The sequence below is a fragment of the Panthera tigris genome, chromosome C1 (genome assembly GCF_018350195.1).
Source record: "Panthera tigris isolate Pti1 chromosome C1, P.tigris_Pti1_mat1.1, whole genome shotgun sequence".
In the NCBI taxonomy this organism is placed as follows: domain Eukaryota; kingdom Metazoa; phylum Chordata; class Mammalia; order Carnivora; family Felidae; genus Panthera; species Panthera tigris.
This window is the reverse complement of record NC_056667.1, coordinates 34,668,606-34,685,946: the sequence shown is the minus strand read 5'-3', so window position 1 is coordinate 34,685,946 and position 17,341 is coordinate 34,668,606. Positions and strand designations below refer to the sequence as shown.

At 48.6% G+C, this 17,341-nt stretch overlaps 1 protein-coding gene across 5 annotated transcripts in view; it reads right to left on the bottom strand.

The window, feature by feature from the left end:
* The window catches only part of RNF220 (ring finger protein 220), a 224,392-nt gene extending 213,480 nt beyond the window's left edge, over nucleotides 1-10,912 (bottom strand). For 4 of the 5 annotated variants that reach the window (XM_042996895.1, XM_042996896.1, XM_042996897.1 and 1 more), the window contains exon 1: nucleotides 10,171-10,912. In XM_042996895.1, coding sequence (XP_042852829.1) covers nucleotides 10,171-10,795 — 625 coding nt within the window. In that variant the 5' untranslated portion in view covers nucleotides 10,796-10,912. The remainder of the gene's footprint in view (nucleotides 1-10,170) is intronic. The other variant, XM_042996899.1, reaches the window with a different exon arrangement.
* Nucleotides 10,913-17,341: the final 6,429 nt, after the last annotated feature.

Genomic DNA, 17,341 nt, shown 5'->3' with positions numbered 1-17,341 from the left:
GGAGGTGGAACTGTGGCTCACAGGATCCCCCCCCGATACAGACTCCAGGAGGCACTTTCCATGATCAAAGATGGATTCAATGCTCCAAAGTCAATATGATGTCACCTAGAGCCTGACAGTTAAACCGGCCATAAACCACAATGCCAGCCCTGTCACGACTTGATGGTAAGATCTCTTTCAAGTCATTCAACTTCTCATAGATCCAGCTTTCTCATGAAGAGGGTATTTGGCCTTTCCGGAGCAGGTACTTTCTTTAAATAAAGAACAAATGACAGTGAAAAGCTACCCACACCATGATGGGAAGTTGGGAGAAGAGGGAAGTATTTGCAGTGAGGCATCTCTGCAGTTAGGAAAGGGTTAAGCTCAAACGTCTGTCTGGGATCTCTTACCAGTAAATCAGCCTTGACTGCTGCTCAGGCTGAATGAAGCCCCACCAGGTTGGCCTGTCAGGAAGGAAGCCCATGCGTCCAGACTTTTGTTGTTCTAAGGATTTTTTTTTTTTTTAATTTTACTGCTCAGGAAGGAAGCCAAAGCCTAGGCCCTAACTGCAGTCCTGCTGATTACTTGCCCTAGCATGCGCTATGCCTTTACCTCTCCATCTACCTCTTGGATCCAACTCTTCTCTTTTCTGGAATTCCTTCCTTACAATGACTTTGGCATTTGGGCCTAAATCTCAGACCTCCCCCCTTCTTTAACAACTGAAAATTAAGAATGTTGAGCATTTCCCTTCCTACCTCCTGTATTCTTTTGTCTCTATGTGGAAAGGACTGAGGATAGGGAGAGAGGAGAAGTGGGTGCTCTTCACCACCAACAGTGATCTGAATCCCTTCTCTTCAATGGAGCCATGAAGGAACTGATAAGGATTGAGGTGTCAGTCTCCACTGGTCTCCAGTGGCTACTCCTGCTACATACATATGTGAACAGAAGACTTCAAATACAAGCAACTATATTTAAATAACAGACTCAAATCCAAGGTCCTCAGGCAGAAGGTCAGTCTTGCCCACTCCCATCCCCCTACTCCCCACCTCTCCCACTGACATGCAGAATCATTCTCTGATATTCCCAAGCCCCATGGGGCTTTCTTTCTACAAAGAAGAAAACATCGAGTTTATTTGTGCACTCAGGGTAATGGACAGCCCTCTTTTAGTCCTAGAAAAATGCACACAGACACCATGGAAGAGGCCTATCCCCGCCCAACCCTGCCCTCCCCTTCCCCTGCTAATCCTTCCCCAGCAGCTCCCCCAGCTCAGTCCTGCTGCTGTATTTCTCTCCTGACCTACAAGGCCCCTTCAAGCCCCGTCCTAAGCCTCCCCCAAGCAGAGACAATCCATCATGCTGTGGGACTGTGACACACACAGATGGGGGAAGGTTCACAGATTTCTCTCACACAGGCAAGAGGGTAAAAGTGCCTGTATAACTTAAAATCTAGCGACATACTAGAAACTCTGGTACTTTGAATTCTAATACTAGTCAAATACCATTACAGAAAATCTGATTACATATAGTCCAAATTTCTACCACAAACAAATTCTAATGGCCCATTTATTTCAAGCAGTATCTGATAATACCAAGTTCCAGAATAAGAAAATATGATGAGATCTAGATACCCTGACCTGGGCCACTGCCTAGATACCTAACCCTGGTCAAGTCCCTTCCTTACTCAGACTTGGTTTCTTTAACTCTAATATTGTCTCGCTTCTAAATAAAATGGAGGGAGAAAGAGGTCAGAGGGCCACCAGGGCTAATCCTGGTGGGTGGGTAATAATGAAGGGAGGTGAAGCAGCTGGCTATCATAGAAAAGGGCTCTGAGACTCTCCCTTTTTCCACACTGCCATAAGGCATGTGTGTGTGAAAGGATCCTGCATATATGCTAGTTGTTAATGACCATGTGTTTGGCTATATTGGTGCTTCTGACAATGAAGATTATGCCACCAGATTATCCTTGCAATAAGTCATTACGTATGGAAGGCTTATTATGTATGAGGAACTGTTCTAAGCATTATCTATGTACTTAATCTCATTCAGTCCTTCACAACAATCCTTTAAGGTTATAATTCCCATTTTACAGGTGAGAATACCAAGGCCCAGGGAGGCCAAGTAATGTGCCCAGGGACACAGAGTAAGTAAGCTAAAAGGTCAGGATCTTACTCCAGAGGCTGAACTCGTAACTACTATGTTATATTGTCTCCCCACCTTTAACTTGAAACACCTCCAGGGTGAGGCTCAAAGGGGTCACCACAACATTTATTCCTCTAACAGGTATTTATTATGCTAGGCCACTCTGACTTGGTATAAATCACACCCCAAAAAGCAAGGCCAAATGAGAGCACTATAGGATTAGCTGGCACCTAAATGGGAATCATATACCTGAAAATAAACCAAAGGTCTCTCCAGGGCTGGCCCTTGCCCCCTCCCTACAGCTTTCTCACTGTCTGCTGCTCTAAGATGGATGCAAAGCCATAAGTCTCAGCCTGCAAATGAATTTCAGTGGAAAAAGACAACCCTCATCTGGTGGCTCACACTCGGGCTTACTGGGCTTGATTTCTCATGAGACTGTACCAAAGGTTCCTTCTTCACACATACAGCTCTAGACTTTCCTAAAGCTCTATGTCTGCCGAACAGAATGTCCGGGACGCAGCACCATGTCTTTCCCCCAAAACACAACTTTCATTTCCTCTAGGTCATCTTCAATCAGAACACATTCCACGGAGAAAATTGACGGTCAAATGTCTGAATTGCCAGATGGTTGTATGTGTCTACAAAACCCCCACACCACTTGTCTGCTTCCAGCTTCAACCAGGACCTGGGTAGGAACTTATTTTTCTAAAATACACATCAAAAGCAGATCAGCATTTGTGGACTTCATGATAGGGGATGTAACGCTGTGAGAAAACATTTGGGAAGGGGATAGCCTCTGATCCTAGGTTTCTAGAGAGTTAGGTGAGAAAAGCAAATTTTAAATTATTTGTCAAGCTATGAAAGATTTTTTTGGCACCCCAAATAATCAACACAATAGGTCTATATTTGAGAAAGGTAATTTCACATATACCAAATAATCAACACGATAGGTCTATGTTTGAGAAAGGTAATTTCACATATCTCTTAAAAAACTCCCTACCTACTTTGGTCATTATGATACCCCAAGGCATAAATAAATTCTTCCTTTCTTTCCTCAAACCTCTACACCTTTGGGATAGCACAGTCTTATAGATATTATCCAGAGCAATGCTGAAGAGTGGCAAACTGAGGAAAACTTGGAGGAAACATTAGATTATAGTTACCACCATTAATTTATTCAATACTCCACTAACACTTACTGAACCCTTCGATGTGATTGGCAACAATGCCAAAAAAAAAATTTTTTTTTAGCACTAAAACTAAGCTGTAGTTAAGATAATAGAAAAGTCAAATCCATTGGGTAAAAATGGAAGTGAATGAATTCCTCCCATTTATGTAAGCATCTACCAGGTTAACTGATTCATACCACAGCCTATCATTTCTCCAGGCCTAAACCCATAGTCCCAAATCAGGATCTTTTCCTGGAAAAGGCATAAGAAAGAGACTAAGTAGGTGAAAGTTCTTTTGCAGAAAAATCTCCTCCTTGCCCATAAAGAAATATTTACAAATTCGCACCTGCAGCACACACTTTTAGGTTATACAGGATAAAAATAGACTCTGTTCAGCCACAAATGCCACAATTTAAATGGTATTTTTTAAAATGTGAAGGCATTTTAGTTGCTATACAGCAATAAGTTATCCTTAAGTCTGCAGTTCATCTGTCTTTAAGAGGAGTAAAATGGCACTGGGAAATGCTGTTAAACTGTTGGAAGAGAAAATTCAAATCCATAAATTATTGTAGCTTTGGTGTTCAAATCCTGTGGATTTTACACTTAAAATGTATCATCACCCCAAATCCCAAGTGTTTATAAGGAGTACATTCCGGATGTGGTTAATAAGAGTTAAAAATATGAAAAACCATTATGAAAATATAACTCTATTAAATGTATTGTCACTCTAAATGCCGAGTATTTACTAAGAATACATTTCAATGTGTGCTAATATTTATTAACCAGATGGATGTAGTTAACAAGGGTTAAAAATAACAAAAACTAATATAAAAATATAATTCTATTTTTTCAGTTTCCTCTTCCCTGCCTAATGAGGAAAGGGGATGGGGAAGGAGAGCAACTTTTGTTATTAGGACACAATGTGTGTTTTTTGTTTTCAAACAAAAAAGGGCCACCAAATAATCAACCTAGGGCCGCTGACCGGAAGGCAGCCCCGGAAAACTTCCCGTGGGAAGAGTTCCAGAAATTGCCCGGACTTTAACAAGCCCCGCTGTGCTGGCTGCGAGACTCAGACGGTCAGAGGCGACCAAGACTCGCCTCGCCCGAATACCAGCTATCCTGCGGATTCACGAACCCCTGGACTTTGGGAAACATTCCCTGGAACGTTTTACAGATTTGAAAAGCAAGACGGGAAAAACATTTCGAATCTACAGGAGAAACCTCAAAGTCCTCGGGTGCCGAGGGAAATGCTAGCTCCTGATGCGCGTGTACACACGTCCCTCCTCATCGACGCGCCCCGGCGCCCTCTCCACGCCCTCCTCCCACTCCCACTCCACCCCCTCCAGTCCCCCAGCCCCCCTCCCCGCACGCAGGGCACCCAACGACCGCGCGGGGTCCCCTCGCCTCCTCACTCCGCCACCCGCCCACGTGCACCTCCCGCCCTGTCCCGTGTCAGCCCGACACCCGCGTGGGCGTGCCCCTCTCCCGGGTCACACTCGCTCAGTGTCCCCTCACCCCGTCTCCACACTCTGCGGCTCAGACCGCTGTACAGGAAACCGACCGAGGGTTCGGTTCCTAGTGCGACCTGGGGACGCGCGACGTGGAGGGCGGGGCGGGGGTGGGGGACCAGGCCGGCCCGCGGGGTCCCGGCCGCAGCCTGCGGCTGCGGTGGTAGCGCGGGGCTCGCCCGGCCCTGGGGCAGCGCCGGGAGTTCTCCCGCAGTCTCCGAGTCCGGCCGAGCAACGGCGAGGTCACCAACATTTCTCAAACCACTTAAAAGCCATCTCAGTGGCGGAGGCTAGGGAGTCCTTTCCAAGTGAGCCAACGGTGCCCGCTCTGTGGTCCTTCCAGCCCCCTGGCCGGGCCTCGCGCCTCTCCGCGCCCCCTCCCCCAAACGATCAATTACCAGCCACCCTTCTGCCGGGAGCGGCGAGGGGCTGGCTGGCGGCCGCGAGGAAACGGCAGCCCGGATCACTTCTGCATGACAATTGATGGGAGGGAGGGCGCGAGGCGAGGAGGGAGGACGGCTGCGGTGTCCGTTTTCTCACCATGGTGATTAGGCATTCCGGCCGCGCGAGGAGGCAGCCGCCGACCAGAGCGGCGCGGTGTGGAGCGAGGACAGGGGAAGAGAGCGGGAGCGGGAGCGAGCCCAGCCGCCGGGCGGGCGGGCGGCGGGCGAGCGGCGCGCTGAGCCAAGCCAAGCCAGGCCAGATGGCTCTGCAGCCATCAGGGACTGCTCCCGTCCAGCCCGGCCCCACTTTAGCTGTGCAAACATTTCTTTATCCCAACAAGACAATTAAACCCAGCAGCATGAAAAGGAGTCTCCATGACTGTGCTGGGAGTGAACAACCAGAAACAACCACACATCACAGGGAGTTCTTGCCCTCCACCCCCAGAGGGAGGAGAAAAGGGGCTCAGGGAGAAACTGGGGAGCAGCTGAGCAACAACCGGGCTAGGTCTGGGCAACTCAGTACGGATGGAACCATCTGACCCACCTCCTCTGGTGATTTGCTGGCCCTTTCACAGTGGTCATCTGCTCCAGCTACAATCCAGAAGTTGAGCCTGGTGACAACTGCCCCAGCAAGAACAATCCTCCTAAAAGCCCAGTTTAGGGTCCCTGGCCACCCCAATCCCAGAGCCTTGGGAAGTATCCCCCTTAATCCTACCCCCACAATGTAGCCAGGACTCCTCATTCCAGGCTGCCCTTGGGCCTACATGGGCTCAGCTGAATGATTCTTAGGACACAGGGTCTTCAATGATACATGCCTTCATAAAGACACATTCTCAGGGTACAAAATACCATCTACTATTCAGGGCTTTTGGGGCCCAAGAATGACTTTTCAAATACATCAAAGATGAGAGCAAAGCAGAACATCCAAGAACTGCTGTGAGCCACCAGGTTTCCTACCTACCTGTGAAATCTGCCTGACACAGGGAAGGGCCAGGGAAGCAGGGACACTTTAGGGTCATTGCCCATTGCATGTCCCTGAGGTAAATCAGAAGGCAGGGCCAGTCACTGCTCCAACTGGTGCAGTTCTGGTTCCTCTCAGCTCTCTGGTGAGCATGCATACTAGCCAACTCCAATTTGGGCTGAGTGGAATGACTGGCAGGCTGGCCAAAAAAACCTGTGTCACCCAGGCAAGAATCTGGGCATGAGGGGGGGTGGCTACAGAGAACAATCGGGAAATGCACATGATAAGAGCCAGGGCACTGAGGGGGTAATAAATGTATAGATTCTAGCACAAGGCAGCAGACAATACTTATCTTCCCTTTTGTTGTAAAGTTTCCTTAATGAGGAAATGTTTATTTTAAAAGCCCTGGGAAACATATCTGTAGACACTTCATATGTAAGACACACGTGGACTATTCGTAATTGGTCCATAAATTTTAGCATCATTTCCCTGGACAAGAAGCCTTGGAGACTGGTTCAGGGAGTGACAATAAACAGGAGTTACCTCAGTTCCCATCCTGGGGAATTATGCATCCTCCATGAATAGCTTCTCACAAAACACGTCTCCCTTTTTCCAGGGCAAATAAGTTAGTCCTGTCGAGTCAAGGCTTCCTTTCTCCATAGACCCCAACACCTACCTCATGAATCACCTGTGATGCCAGGTAGATGAACAGGCAAGCAAACCGGAATCATCTACTAAGAGAAACAATACTTTACCCAAATAGCTACATTTCAGTACAAAAATGCATATTTAATCACAAAAGAAATCCTGCCTATCAGTACCCAGATTTAAGGCAAGCACACGTGTGCATTACACCATGTCTGCAGGCCCCTCTTTCAAATGCTCTCACATGTGGACATATCTGCATATGGATGCAGTGTGTGAGCAGGGGGTGGCTGCGACAGTAAAAACTGTCAGTGTTTCCACTGTAAAACTGATTTTTCATTGACCTAAAACTCAGTCATAAAACTTCTACTCTAAGTAAAGGACACACACACACACATCCCCATACTGAAAAAAAACCCTGCCCCTGAAAAAAACCCCTAAAGCTAAGTGCCTATTTAGGAGGTTTACTGTTGTATTTAATTAAAACATTTTTTTTACATTTTATGAGAAAATTTATTTATATGAAGAGAACTGAAAAATAAGTCACCACATCAGAAATTAACTCTAAGTTTTAAGAATAAAAAACCAGAATATACATGGTTAATTTTGGCAATCTGACCAAAAGCCACTGCATCCTATTACTTTGCTCTTTCCAACACCTTCTATCCTCTCTTCTTGCCTTCCCATCCCCCTCACTGCCCCATCTGCCCCTTAAGCTCTCCTTTTGGAAGCAGTCTTGTACACTGTCACTCGATTATCTGAGAAATATTACTTATTTCAAAACGGTTCTGTAGGGAGGACCTGAAAGGCATCTAGTGGGAATAATCAGGCCTTCTAACGGCCCTTAAATATGTATTTACATAAAACAGACCATAAATATTCTGACACACGTCGGCATATGACAGGAACCAAGAAAGCTGCTGCAGACTTTGTCCCAGTGCCTCTTCAGCCCTTCCTTACAGAAAACTGTTTCTCCCACCTTCCCAAAACTCAAAATCAAAAGCACAAATGCTACCCAGTACAACCCTGGGAGGGCTGCTATGCCACCTAAGGAAAGAAAAGGAGGAAGGAGCCCTGGATCACAGGCTAAGAGGCTCCTGTTCATTTTGCACCTTTGTTTCTTGTTGAAGATTAGTCACGAATGCAACTCTCGATAATAAGTTGGGTGTGCAAACGCCCTACACTCACAGACATGCCTAGATGTTTTACGTTTGTGTGATAGAGAAAAGAGAACACAAAGTACTCTCTAAAGGAAGAATATTTTAAACAAATAAAAGGGGAAAGGGCTCCAGTTTATATAATACTACAGTTTCAAATAAAGAAGTTTCCCCACCCTTCTGATCAGAATCTCATTAATTTCAAGGTCAGAATTCCATTTCACTTTGGGAGATAGACTCATTTAATTTTTCTCCACCCAGGCGTATTCCTGTGTGAGGGATCCATCTCCATGGGGGATGGCACCACCACACAATGCAAACCAGGCAAACAGAAGAGTTATGGCTTTGACACTCGGAAAGGGAATGGATAGCCACATCTATGAGTTCTGACTTGACTAACAAGCTTCCTCCTGCTCTGGGGGTCTGACACAGGTTTGGGCTAAAAAGAGAGAAAAATGGAGACAAGCTGGATTTGTTAGGAGAGAAGAAAGGAATCTTGATCTCCAGATGTTACTTTGTAGCATATTAGTTTTGAGAGGATTTCATTTTCAACTTGTATTTGGAGAAAAAGGGGGCAGAATCTGTCACAACCTCACCCAGGGCAGCTTTAGCCAGAGGTCAGATTACAGCTAGCCTTGATCACTTGCACATTGACAAATGAAAACTGCGCTGAAGTAAAACAAAACAGAGCAACACAAAGCCAGCACGTTCAGGAGGTATACCCAAAAAGCAAGATGGTAACACACACGTCAGCTGTCCAGAAGGGGAGCCGGTGGAAGGAGCTGAAGGGAAGTGAGAACACACGGGCACTTGTGCTGGCATACAGCAGCTTCTCCCTTAAGTGGGGAGGTCTCGGGCTTACAGACGCTGACATAAAAGACACACTTGCAACATATTTCAAAACCAAAGGGCGATGGATTTACAAGGCAGGTTGATTTTATGATGACTTTTATTGAAAAGGTACGCTGGGTTTAGGCAGATGCCTTTTAGCGCAGGAAAGTTAACACAGTGCCTAATTCAAGGAGACAGCCTGAGGAAGCAGTGCCGACAGGGGAGAGAGCTGCAATGTCTCTATTACTCTCCTCGGCATCATAAAGAGAAGAGAAGAAAAAATGGTATTCGTGTTGGTGGTTATAGAGAGGACAGGAGCACAAAAAATACAGAAGAGGGGAAAGCAAACCTCAGATGTAGTTTTCTTAAGAAAATAAAATGAAGCAAATCTCAGAACAAAGGGTTGGGTGGAAAAACACCCTCAGTTCATAAATTCTCACCAGGCTTGAAGAAAACTGCTCTGCCTACCCACAGCCCAAAAGCATCAGAACACAATTATTTTCTGATTCTATTAGAGGAGAAGATTGTAGGGTTCAGCACTCCTGGTCTACAAGTTCCAAATAAAGGTTTAGTTCCAACTATTACCAAGGGTAGCCAAAGCTCAACAAGGCACTTGGAGAACACAAGAAAGCTGTTCCATAAGCAGAAATTAATAATAGTTGTGAACATCAAATATGGAGCAGTCACACAGGTCAACCGTGTCTAGTCCTAAAAGTGAGCCCAAGGATAAGCATCCAGCAAACCTGTTAAATCCCAAGAGAAGTCGGCTTTCTAGCCTTGCGATCACAAGGAAAACACAGCTGTTTGAAATGCTTTATGGTGATTGACGACACCTTTGTCCTTCTCTGAAAAAAAAGCCTAATGTGGAGCAGGGCTGAGAGTTGGGAAAATAAAATCACGTGGAGTCCACTAGATGTGATACAATGGAAAAGCTAAAAAATAATATACCAAGATCGGAGAAACAAAACAAGGACAGCAAAGAGAGGAGGGATGGATGAATTTCTTCAGGTCCCCCAAATTTCGTAGAAACCTATGCTTTCTAGTAAAATGATAGTCACTCCAGTATATATATGGCACCCCTCTTCACTCCAGAGTCCCCTGGAGAGAGGCAGTGTGGAGGCCAACTCGCCTCTGGCTACCTTCAGAAAAACATTTCCTACCAGAACTGTCAATGCTCATTGACAACAGACAAGTAAATGTTCACACTCCACAGCCATTGAGTGGGAAGTAGTTGGCCCTTCCCATTACTAGGAGCATGAAAACTGCCACCGACCTGTTGAACACTACTGTAAGGCAGGGCTTGGTGGGGGTAGGGAGGGCTTGCACCAAAGTACTTACATCTGTCATTCCGATCCTCTGGGCTAGATGAAGCTTCCCGATCCGAAATGAGGCCAGAGACAGCAAAAATCTTCTTCCCAGTATCATCAACCTTAAGTGAACCGGGGGAGCTAGATGGCAGCTGTGTCCCAAAGTCATATTCCTTGCCATCTGCATCTGAGAAGCGCAAGTGGGGAGACTCTGTGTCATGGCAGTTCTTAAGTCGTTTGGCTGGCGTAAAGGCTGACTGATAACTCTCCCGGTCCTCAGTGGAAGCGAAGGGACGGAAAGCCCCCACCCCACTATGATTCAGCATACTGATTGGGGTGCAATCTAGATTTGGGGGAGCAAACTGAGGGTGGAGGTGTAGTAAAGAAGGGGGAAAATCACGATTGGCAAAAGTGCCCGGCACCCCACCTTGCCGATGGTACATAGAGGCAAAGGTGTAGGAACCGTTGGTGAATGGAATATGCACGTCCTTGTCTACTGAGACAGGTACACCAAAGGGTCGTGGCTGCTGACAAGGGATGGAAGCATCGCGGCTGGCCTCAGCCGTGGACGCCAGGACCATCAGTGCTGGGGATGCCAGTGGGTTGGGGAGGTAGGATGAGTTCTCCATCTTGAAGGCTGCCCGGTGTAAGTCCATCGGAGTCTCTTTCTATGGCTGGTGTCACACAAGAAGCAGTCTTCCCTGGGAGGGAGGCCAAGCGGCACCTTGGATCAGGGCAGGGAATATTACTGGGGAATCATCCCCTTCTAAGACCTGCGGAAACAGCAAAGAGAAAAAAAGAAGGGGGAGGAAGGTCAGGGGGAGAAAAAAAAAGGGAAACCCCAAGTGATCGAAACACCATCCTTCTGGCTTACAGATGCTCGGGCAAGAGACACCACAGGCTTTAGGAGCCAGTGGGCAGCAGCATCAGACCATTTTCATTCAGGAAAATCAATAGACAACTTACTGTGATGTACGCGTAGCTGACTTTGGTCCCTACACGTTCCGGGTGAAATGCGCCTGAGCCCAGCAAAGGAAAAAAAAATCATAAAACCACCAAATACAATATTCCCTGAGCAAATGAGCTTTGGAAAGCCAAGTCACCCAGTAGATTGGGTGGGGTCTATGTTTTAAAGGGCTTCCCCCTGTATACACCACCCATGGCTGGCCTGATGTTCAAAGAGAGGCGAGGTTCTACCTAGACGACCCCCCTCCAAAAAAACACATCCTCTCTTCATCTCCCCTAACAATGCCCTGGTGCTGAAAAATTCTTAAATCAAGCACATCTAGACCATCTGTACGTGTTAGCTGTTACAAATTGTACATGTGGATAAATCACACACATTGGCACATACATAAACACACATCTTCATGTATCATCTAAGACTGTTTCCAGAAAGAAGTGCTATGTGAAGAAACAACAGCAATATTATTTTTGATGCACACCCCTTCTCTAATCATACAGGTTTTCTCTTTTCTGAGAAGGAACAAAACCTTCATCAATAAAATGCCTGGCATCTCTGACAATATTTAAAACCATAATGGGTGCCTTTGGCGTATGTTCTCTAGAAGCGGCTGTCTTCCAGGGGCAGCAAAGAGCGGATCGGTAATTTTAGTTACTAATGCACTTGCTCTTAAGTAGATTTGTAAACAGCCTTGAATTTGCCATTAACATTTGGAGCAAAATGTTAACAAAATTTCTGACTTATTTTGCTCAGCTTATTGGCCCAGTCAGAGTTGATGTCTGATAAAGGTCCCTGGAACAAATTGGAGTTCGGAGAGACTTCTTTCAATTTCTCTTTTAAATTTAGGTTATGCATTTCTATAGCCACTGATTCCATTTCAAAATTTATTTTGAGTAGGGGGCTGAGGCATGGGAGAAGGGCTATACGTCAGAAGTCAGAACAACATAAGACGAATACTAGAATTTATTAGCTTCAAAAATATACACTAGATAGAAACTTAATGAAACTCAAAGTGTAAACCAAAAGCCACCATCTGCTACAACTTAAAACCTTTAAATTGAGAATCATGTCTCAAATAAGAATTTACCTCCTCCCTTAAGACACACACACACACACACACACACACACCCCTAAATAATGGAGTATCTTTGGTATTCCCTCAAATAGAGAAGCCTCAGTGAAACTGCAGATGAATCCCCTTGGCTTAATGCAGTGCAAAGAGAGTATTTCCTTCTCTCATCCTGTAGCAGACGTGTCAATGACTGTTATTAATTGGGAAGATGAGTGCACACCATCAGACTGCTTCCTCATTTGGCATCTCTCCTTATAGACATCATTGCTAAATTACCAGATTATGTATCTCACATTAACGGATTTTTCTCTCTTCCAAATTTTAAATAACTTTCCTGTCAAGTTATAGCAGTGCAGGGAATGATCTGCCAAGGATAGCCAGTTAGCCTGACGAGTCTGGTCTGAGAATCCTGTTCTTGGCTGTTTTCGAGTCAGATTAATGGTCACACAACATGGACGCTCTAAAAGTGGGTCTAGGGCTGTTCCAAGGGTTCTAAGCAGCTCTTCGTAACAGAAATAACTAACTACTTCTCTCTCAACAAGCAGTACTACATGAGGCAAGCAGGAGAAGAGGACGAACATAATACACTGGGGTGAGGGGACAAATGTTTTCCCCCCAAATAACCAATTGCCCAGAGAATTCACTTTCTATTTTTACTTCCTGGATCACCTCATTATGTTAAATGAGTTTCATAAATTAGTAATCTGGCGACAGCACCGGACACTTCAACAGAACACGGTGAATCACTCAAACCTGGTTATTCATTTGAAACTTCATTATACTGAAAATAAATCAACAATATTTTTCCAGGCCACATCTCTTTTACTCCACTGTGTGGGCGTTGGTCTCTGTGGGGGAAGGAGGAGTGTTTTTTTTTTTCTTTTTCCTTTTCTTTCTTACCCCCTCCTCACATTAACAACTTGTATAGATGAGGCTTCAGCAGACCACAGTCATTATGAAAATCTATAGTTAATACACTCCCAATGTCAAAATGTCATGGGTTTAAACACAGAACCCAAAATAAGAAAACTAACTGACCCTCTTAATTAAAAAAATATGGATTGTAAGATAATCAGCTTGATGGAGCATTTGGGTGACTGTAAAGAACCAGGCAAAGGGAAAGTAAGTAACTGTTACTTTTCTGCCTCTATGCTGATTTTTTTTAATTTAGCACTTCGTGCAAATCCAGATTAAAATAACTCCAGCTATTGATCCGAGCAGTGGAATTGACATTAATTTTAGTTCACTTCTCACTTTGCAAAGGGATCAATAGGAAGTAATAACAGCTGACATCCCCGCTGAAAGGAGGAGAAAGAAGGGCTGAAGACAGAAATCGAAAAGCAACCAAATAAATCATCAGCTACTTTTCCACGGCATCAGACAAACTCCAAACAGATTGCAAAAAGTCTTTGTTGAATTAACTAAACAAGGAGGAGGGATCAATTCACGAAGCTAAATAAATTGTCTGGCAGGCAGTGAGGTTGGACGGAGGGACCAACAAATATTGAGTTTTAAAAATTTCAAATCCTTGACGTGATGGGTTTGGTTCAGGTCTGTATGCGTGGGAGTTTGTTTGTTTGTTAAATCACACACCCGACCCTGGTTTAAAGTGATTGCACAACGCCAGCTAACTGAATAATTAGTGAGATTACTAATTGCGTGGTTAAACATGCCAGAACCAAGACAAATGAAACGAAGAAGCTGGCGTTCGGAACGTGAAAATGTCTGAAGCTGGGCTGATGCGCAGCGCTCCGCGCTCTCCGGCGCGAACTAGCCACTTTCGCACTGAAAAATCGAAAGCCAGAAAGAAAGTCTCAGAGAGTCGGCAATCTCCCACCCCAGCCTCTGACCATCCCTGTCCAGGGTCTGGGCTTCCTGACCCGCGCCGGGATCGGCGTAGAAGGAAGCGGCGCTGCTGCCGCTGCTGGGAGCCAAACCCACTTGCAAATGACTGCCACAAAGAAAAGCTGCAAAGCCTCTTTCCCGGAGCCCTAGCTCTGAACGCCCACCAAACTACGACTCTGCTGGCAATTAAAACGCACACACAACACTCCCCTGCTTATTACAACAGGTGACATTTTTGTGGTCTCTGAACCGTTTCCAAAAGCCAGGAATTAAAATAATAGAACAAATTAAACGATATTTTTCCTTTGCATAAATAAACTTTTAAAAAATTAACAGGCAACTTAAAAAGCAAAGAACAATGGGAAATGGGGCCAGGGTAGTGGGGGGTTGTGAAGAACTCAGGAAAGAATTTTTTTTTTTTAAGTTCACAGACTTCTCCGCTTGAAGAGAATTCCCGCACACCAAATGCCCAGGGGGTATTTGGAAACACCGCTCTAACAGAAATTTTACCACCATATGCAAGAGCTCAGGAAGCATAAGCTTAATACGATTCCACCGGCTGGGGCCAACGCCTGCGATTCAGACGTGGCCGGGTATCGGTCCCAGATTTGGACCCCGACCCAGGCCCGGCTTGGCCAACGGGTGAGAATCCGAAACAGCCCGGCCTGTGGAAGAGTGCGGGGCTACGAGGCTGCCAGCTCAGTTGAGCGGGTGCAGAATTCAGCCGGTAGGAGTCTTAACCAGGGAAAACCAACTCTTTTAGGGAAAACGGAAGAAGAAGAGGTGAAGGCGAAACCTACAAAAACTTGGGGCCAACACAGAGCGGAGCCCACCACTCCTTGGCCAGACCTCTCCCTCCAGCTCTCGGCTGCCATTGCACAAAGAATACTTTAGGTCCCAACAACCTCTGCACGGAACAAGCTGCTTGTAACTTTGGGGAACAAGGGCGCCGGCCAGGGAAGAACGGACAAGTGCGAGGGGCCCTGGTCCACAGCCCGGCAAGGCCCGCGGGACAGGAGCTGGGGGCAGGCTGCCTTCGATCAAAGTCCAAGGACCTCGTGCCCCAGAACAACCCCGCCCCGCGGTCACCCGGGTCTCATCGCCGCGCGCCACCGCTTCGGCGGACAGCCACCGGGCTCATGGATTCTGGCGCTCCAGTAAATGCGGGGCAGCCAGGCCCTCCCGGTTCCGGGACTGCAGGCCTGGGGCGAGGGAGGGAGGGTTCTGCCTTTCGCGCCGCTGCCGTCCGGCCGCCACACACGACGCAGCTCACAGAACAGGTGTGTGTCCCCGTTCGCTGGGCGCCCGGCCCCGGCCCCGTAGGTCACCAGCGGGGCGGCGCCGCCCAGTCCTCGGCCTTCCCCCACCTCGTCCCGGATCGCAGCGAGTGAACTCACGCCACTTCTGCCGGGTTTCCGCGGGCCAGGAGGGATGGGAACGGAAGACGCCCGCATCTCTTACTCGACGCTCTTTCTGCCTTCCCCCCACGGCTCATTTTGCATTTTCGGCAAGAACCCCGAGACCCGCAGAGAAGGAGGCCGGGCACCCCTGGTCGGTCTGCTCCCTCCAGCCTGCCCCGCGGCTTCCTCACTGCCCGCCCTTTTTTCTCTTTATTTTTCCTTTCTTTCCCCTTTGCCCCTCAAGCCGAGTCCAGAGCGGAGGCTAGAGGAGAGACATGGCTGGTGGGCATCGCGGGCAGAGAGCGCCAGAGTCCTCCCTCTCTGCTGCTCCCAGGGCAGGGAGGCGGCGCAGGCCACAGACCCCGGACGGCCCGGCCACGCCAGGCAGGGCTGGGCCCCACACTGAGCGCCCCCGCCCCAAGCACCCATCCGGTGCGACGCGCGCCCGGCTCGGGGCCAGGGCCCTGGCCCTCCGCTGGCGCCGCGGCCAGGGCCCAAAAAAGCAGCGCGTTCTGAACGGGAAACGAGAGCTCTTCCTCTGCCTCCGGGCAGCCGGAGTCCCCGCTCCTTCGGGGCTCCCCCGCGACCTCGCCGGCCTGGGTCCACCTGGGCCTCGAGCTCTTGGAGGGGCTCGTGGAGCAGAGGACGGACCGGGCATCCCCTCGGATAGTCTCACCACCGTGGGCGGCCTCGCCCGGGGGGCCACACGGAAGCTCTCCGCCCAAGTTTGTTGTGCCCTGGAAGAAAAGGCTTTCCCTTACAAAGCACAAAGGCGAAACGCCCAGGCCGAGCCCTGAAAAGCCCGAGGCTGGGGAGGGGGGCCGGCCGGAGGCTCAGGAGCGCGGTGGCGGGGCCCGGCTACGGGCGGAGAAGGTCGCTCCGCGGGGGCCGACGAGCACCGCGGTGGTGGCCGCAGGACTGCAGCGACCTGCGTGCTCGCTGAAAAGTTTTGTTCTCAAGTCGGAGGAAGAGAAATTGTTACTCAGTTTAAGGTAGGTCTAAAATAAAAATAAAACCTCAAAAAGAGCCACGCGCCGCTGTCTGTAAGGTTGTCCTCCCGCCCCGCTCCATAGAACCGCCGGGCGAGAGTCCCGACCCCGAAAATCCCGGGAGACCCCCCACGGGTCGGGTTGCTCTAAGGCCAGGCCGGTCCAGCCGGGCGGAGCAAGGAGTTTACCGGTTGCGTTTCGAACGGTCCACCTCAGTGCCAGCACCTGCCTCCTTCCTGCGCGCCGCGACTCCCCCCACCCCACCCCCACCTCCCTCCACGCCCTTCACACCCGCCCCCGCTGGGAAAAAGTGAGCCGAGCACCCGCGGGCCCGACGCTCCCAGCCGTGCGCGGGTACCCCACGGGGCTGGTTGTGTGCTGTGTGAGGGCGGTGGGGACCCTAGGATTTCTCCTTCTCCATCCTGCCCGCCGCCTCAGGCTCCCCACTGAGCACCGCCCGGGCCGGGCCCTGCCGGAAATCACCACGGGGTACATGGGGGAGCCCGGCGACTGGGCATTCTCCCCATCGACCCAAACAAAGTGCGAACGGGGCTTATTAAAAGATAGAGAAAAGAAGTCCTGCTCCCTTCCCTGGCTGTCCCCTCACCCTCCCTACTTGTTCAATTCCCGCGTCTGGTCCCTCCCCCTCACACCCCCCAAATAAAACACATTAAGGAAAACTCTAGACGGAAAGTTTGAGCGAGGCAGCGCGCACAGAGTGCGCAGGGCACCGGTGCCGGGAGGCACCGTCGCGAAGATCTGAGACGCGCCAGCCCAGGTCCCAGCCCCTGCCCCTGTCGGGGGGAGCCGCCCGAATCCCTAGGAAACGGACCCGGAAAGTTAGGTTCCCGAGCAACCCGCGGCTCTCACACCCACCCCTCTGTGTATGCGCACACACCCACACCCCATTCTGGTCTCCATACTTGCCGTAG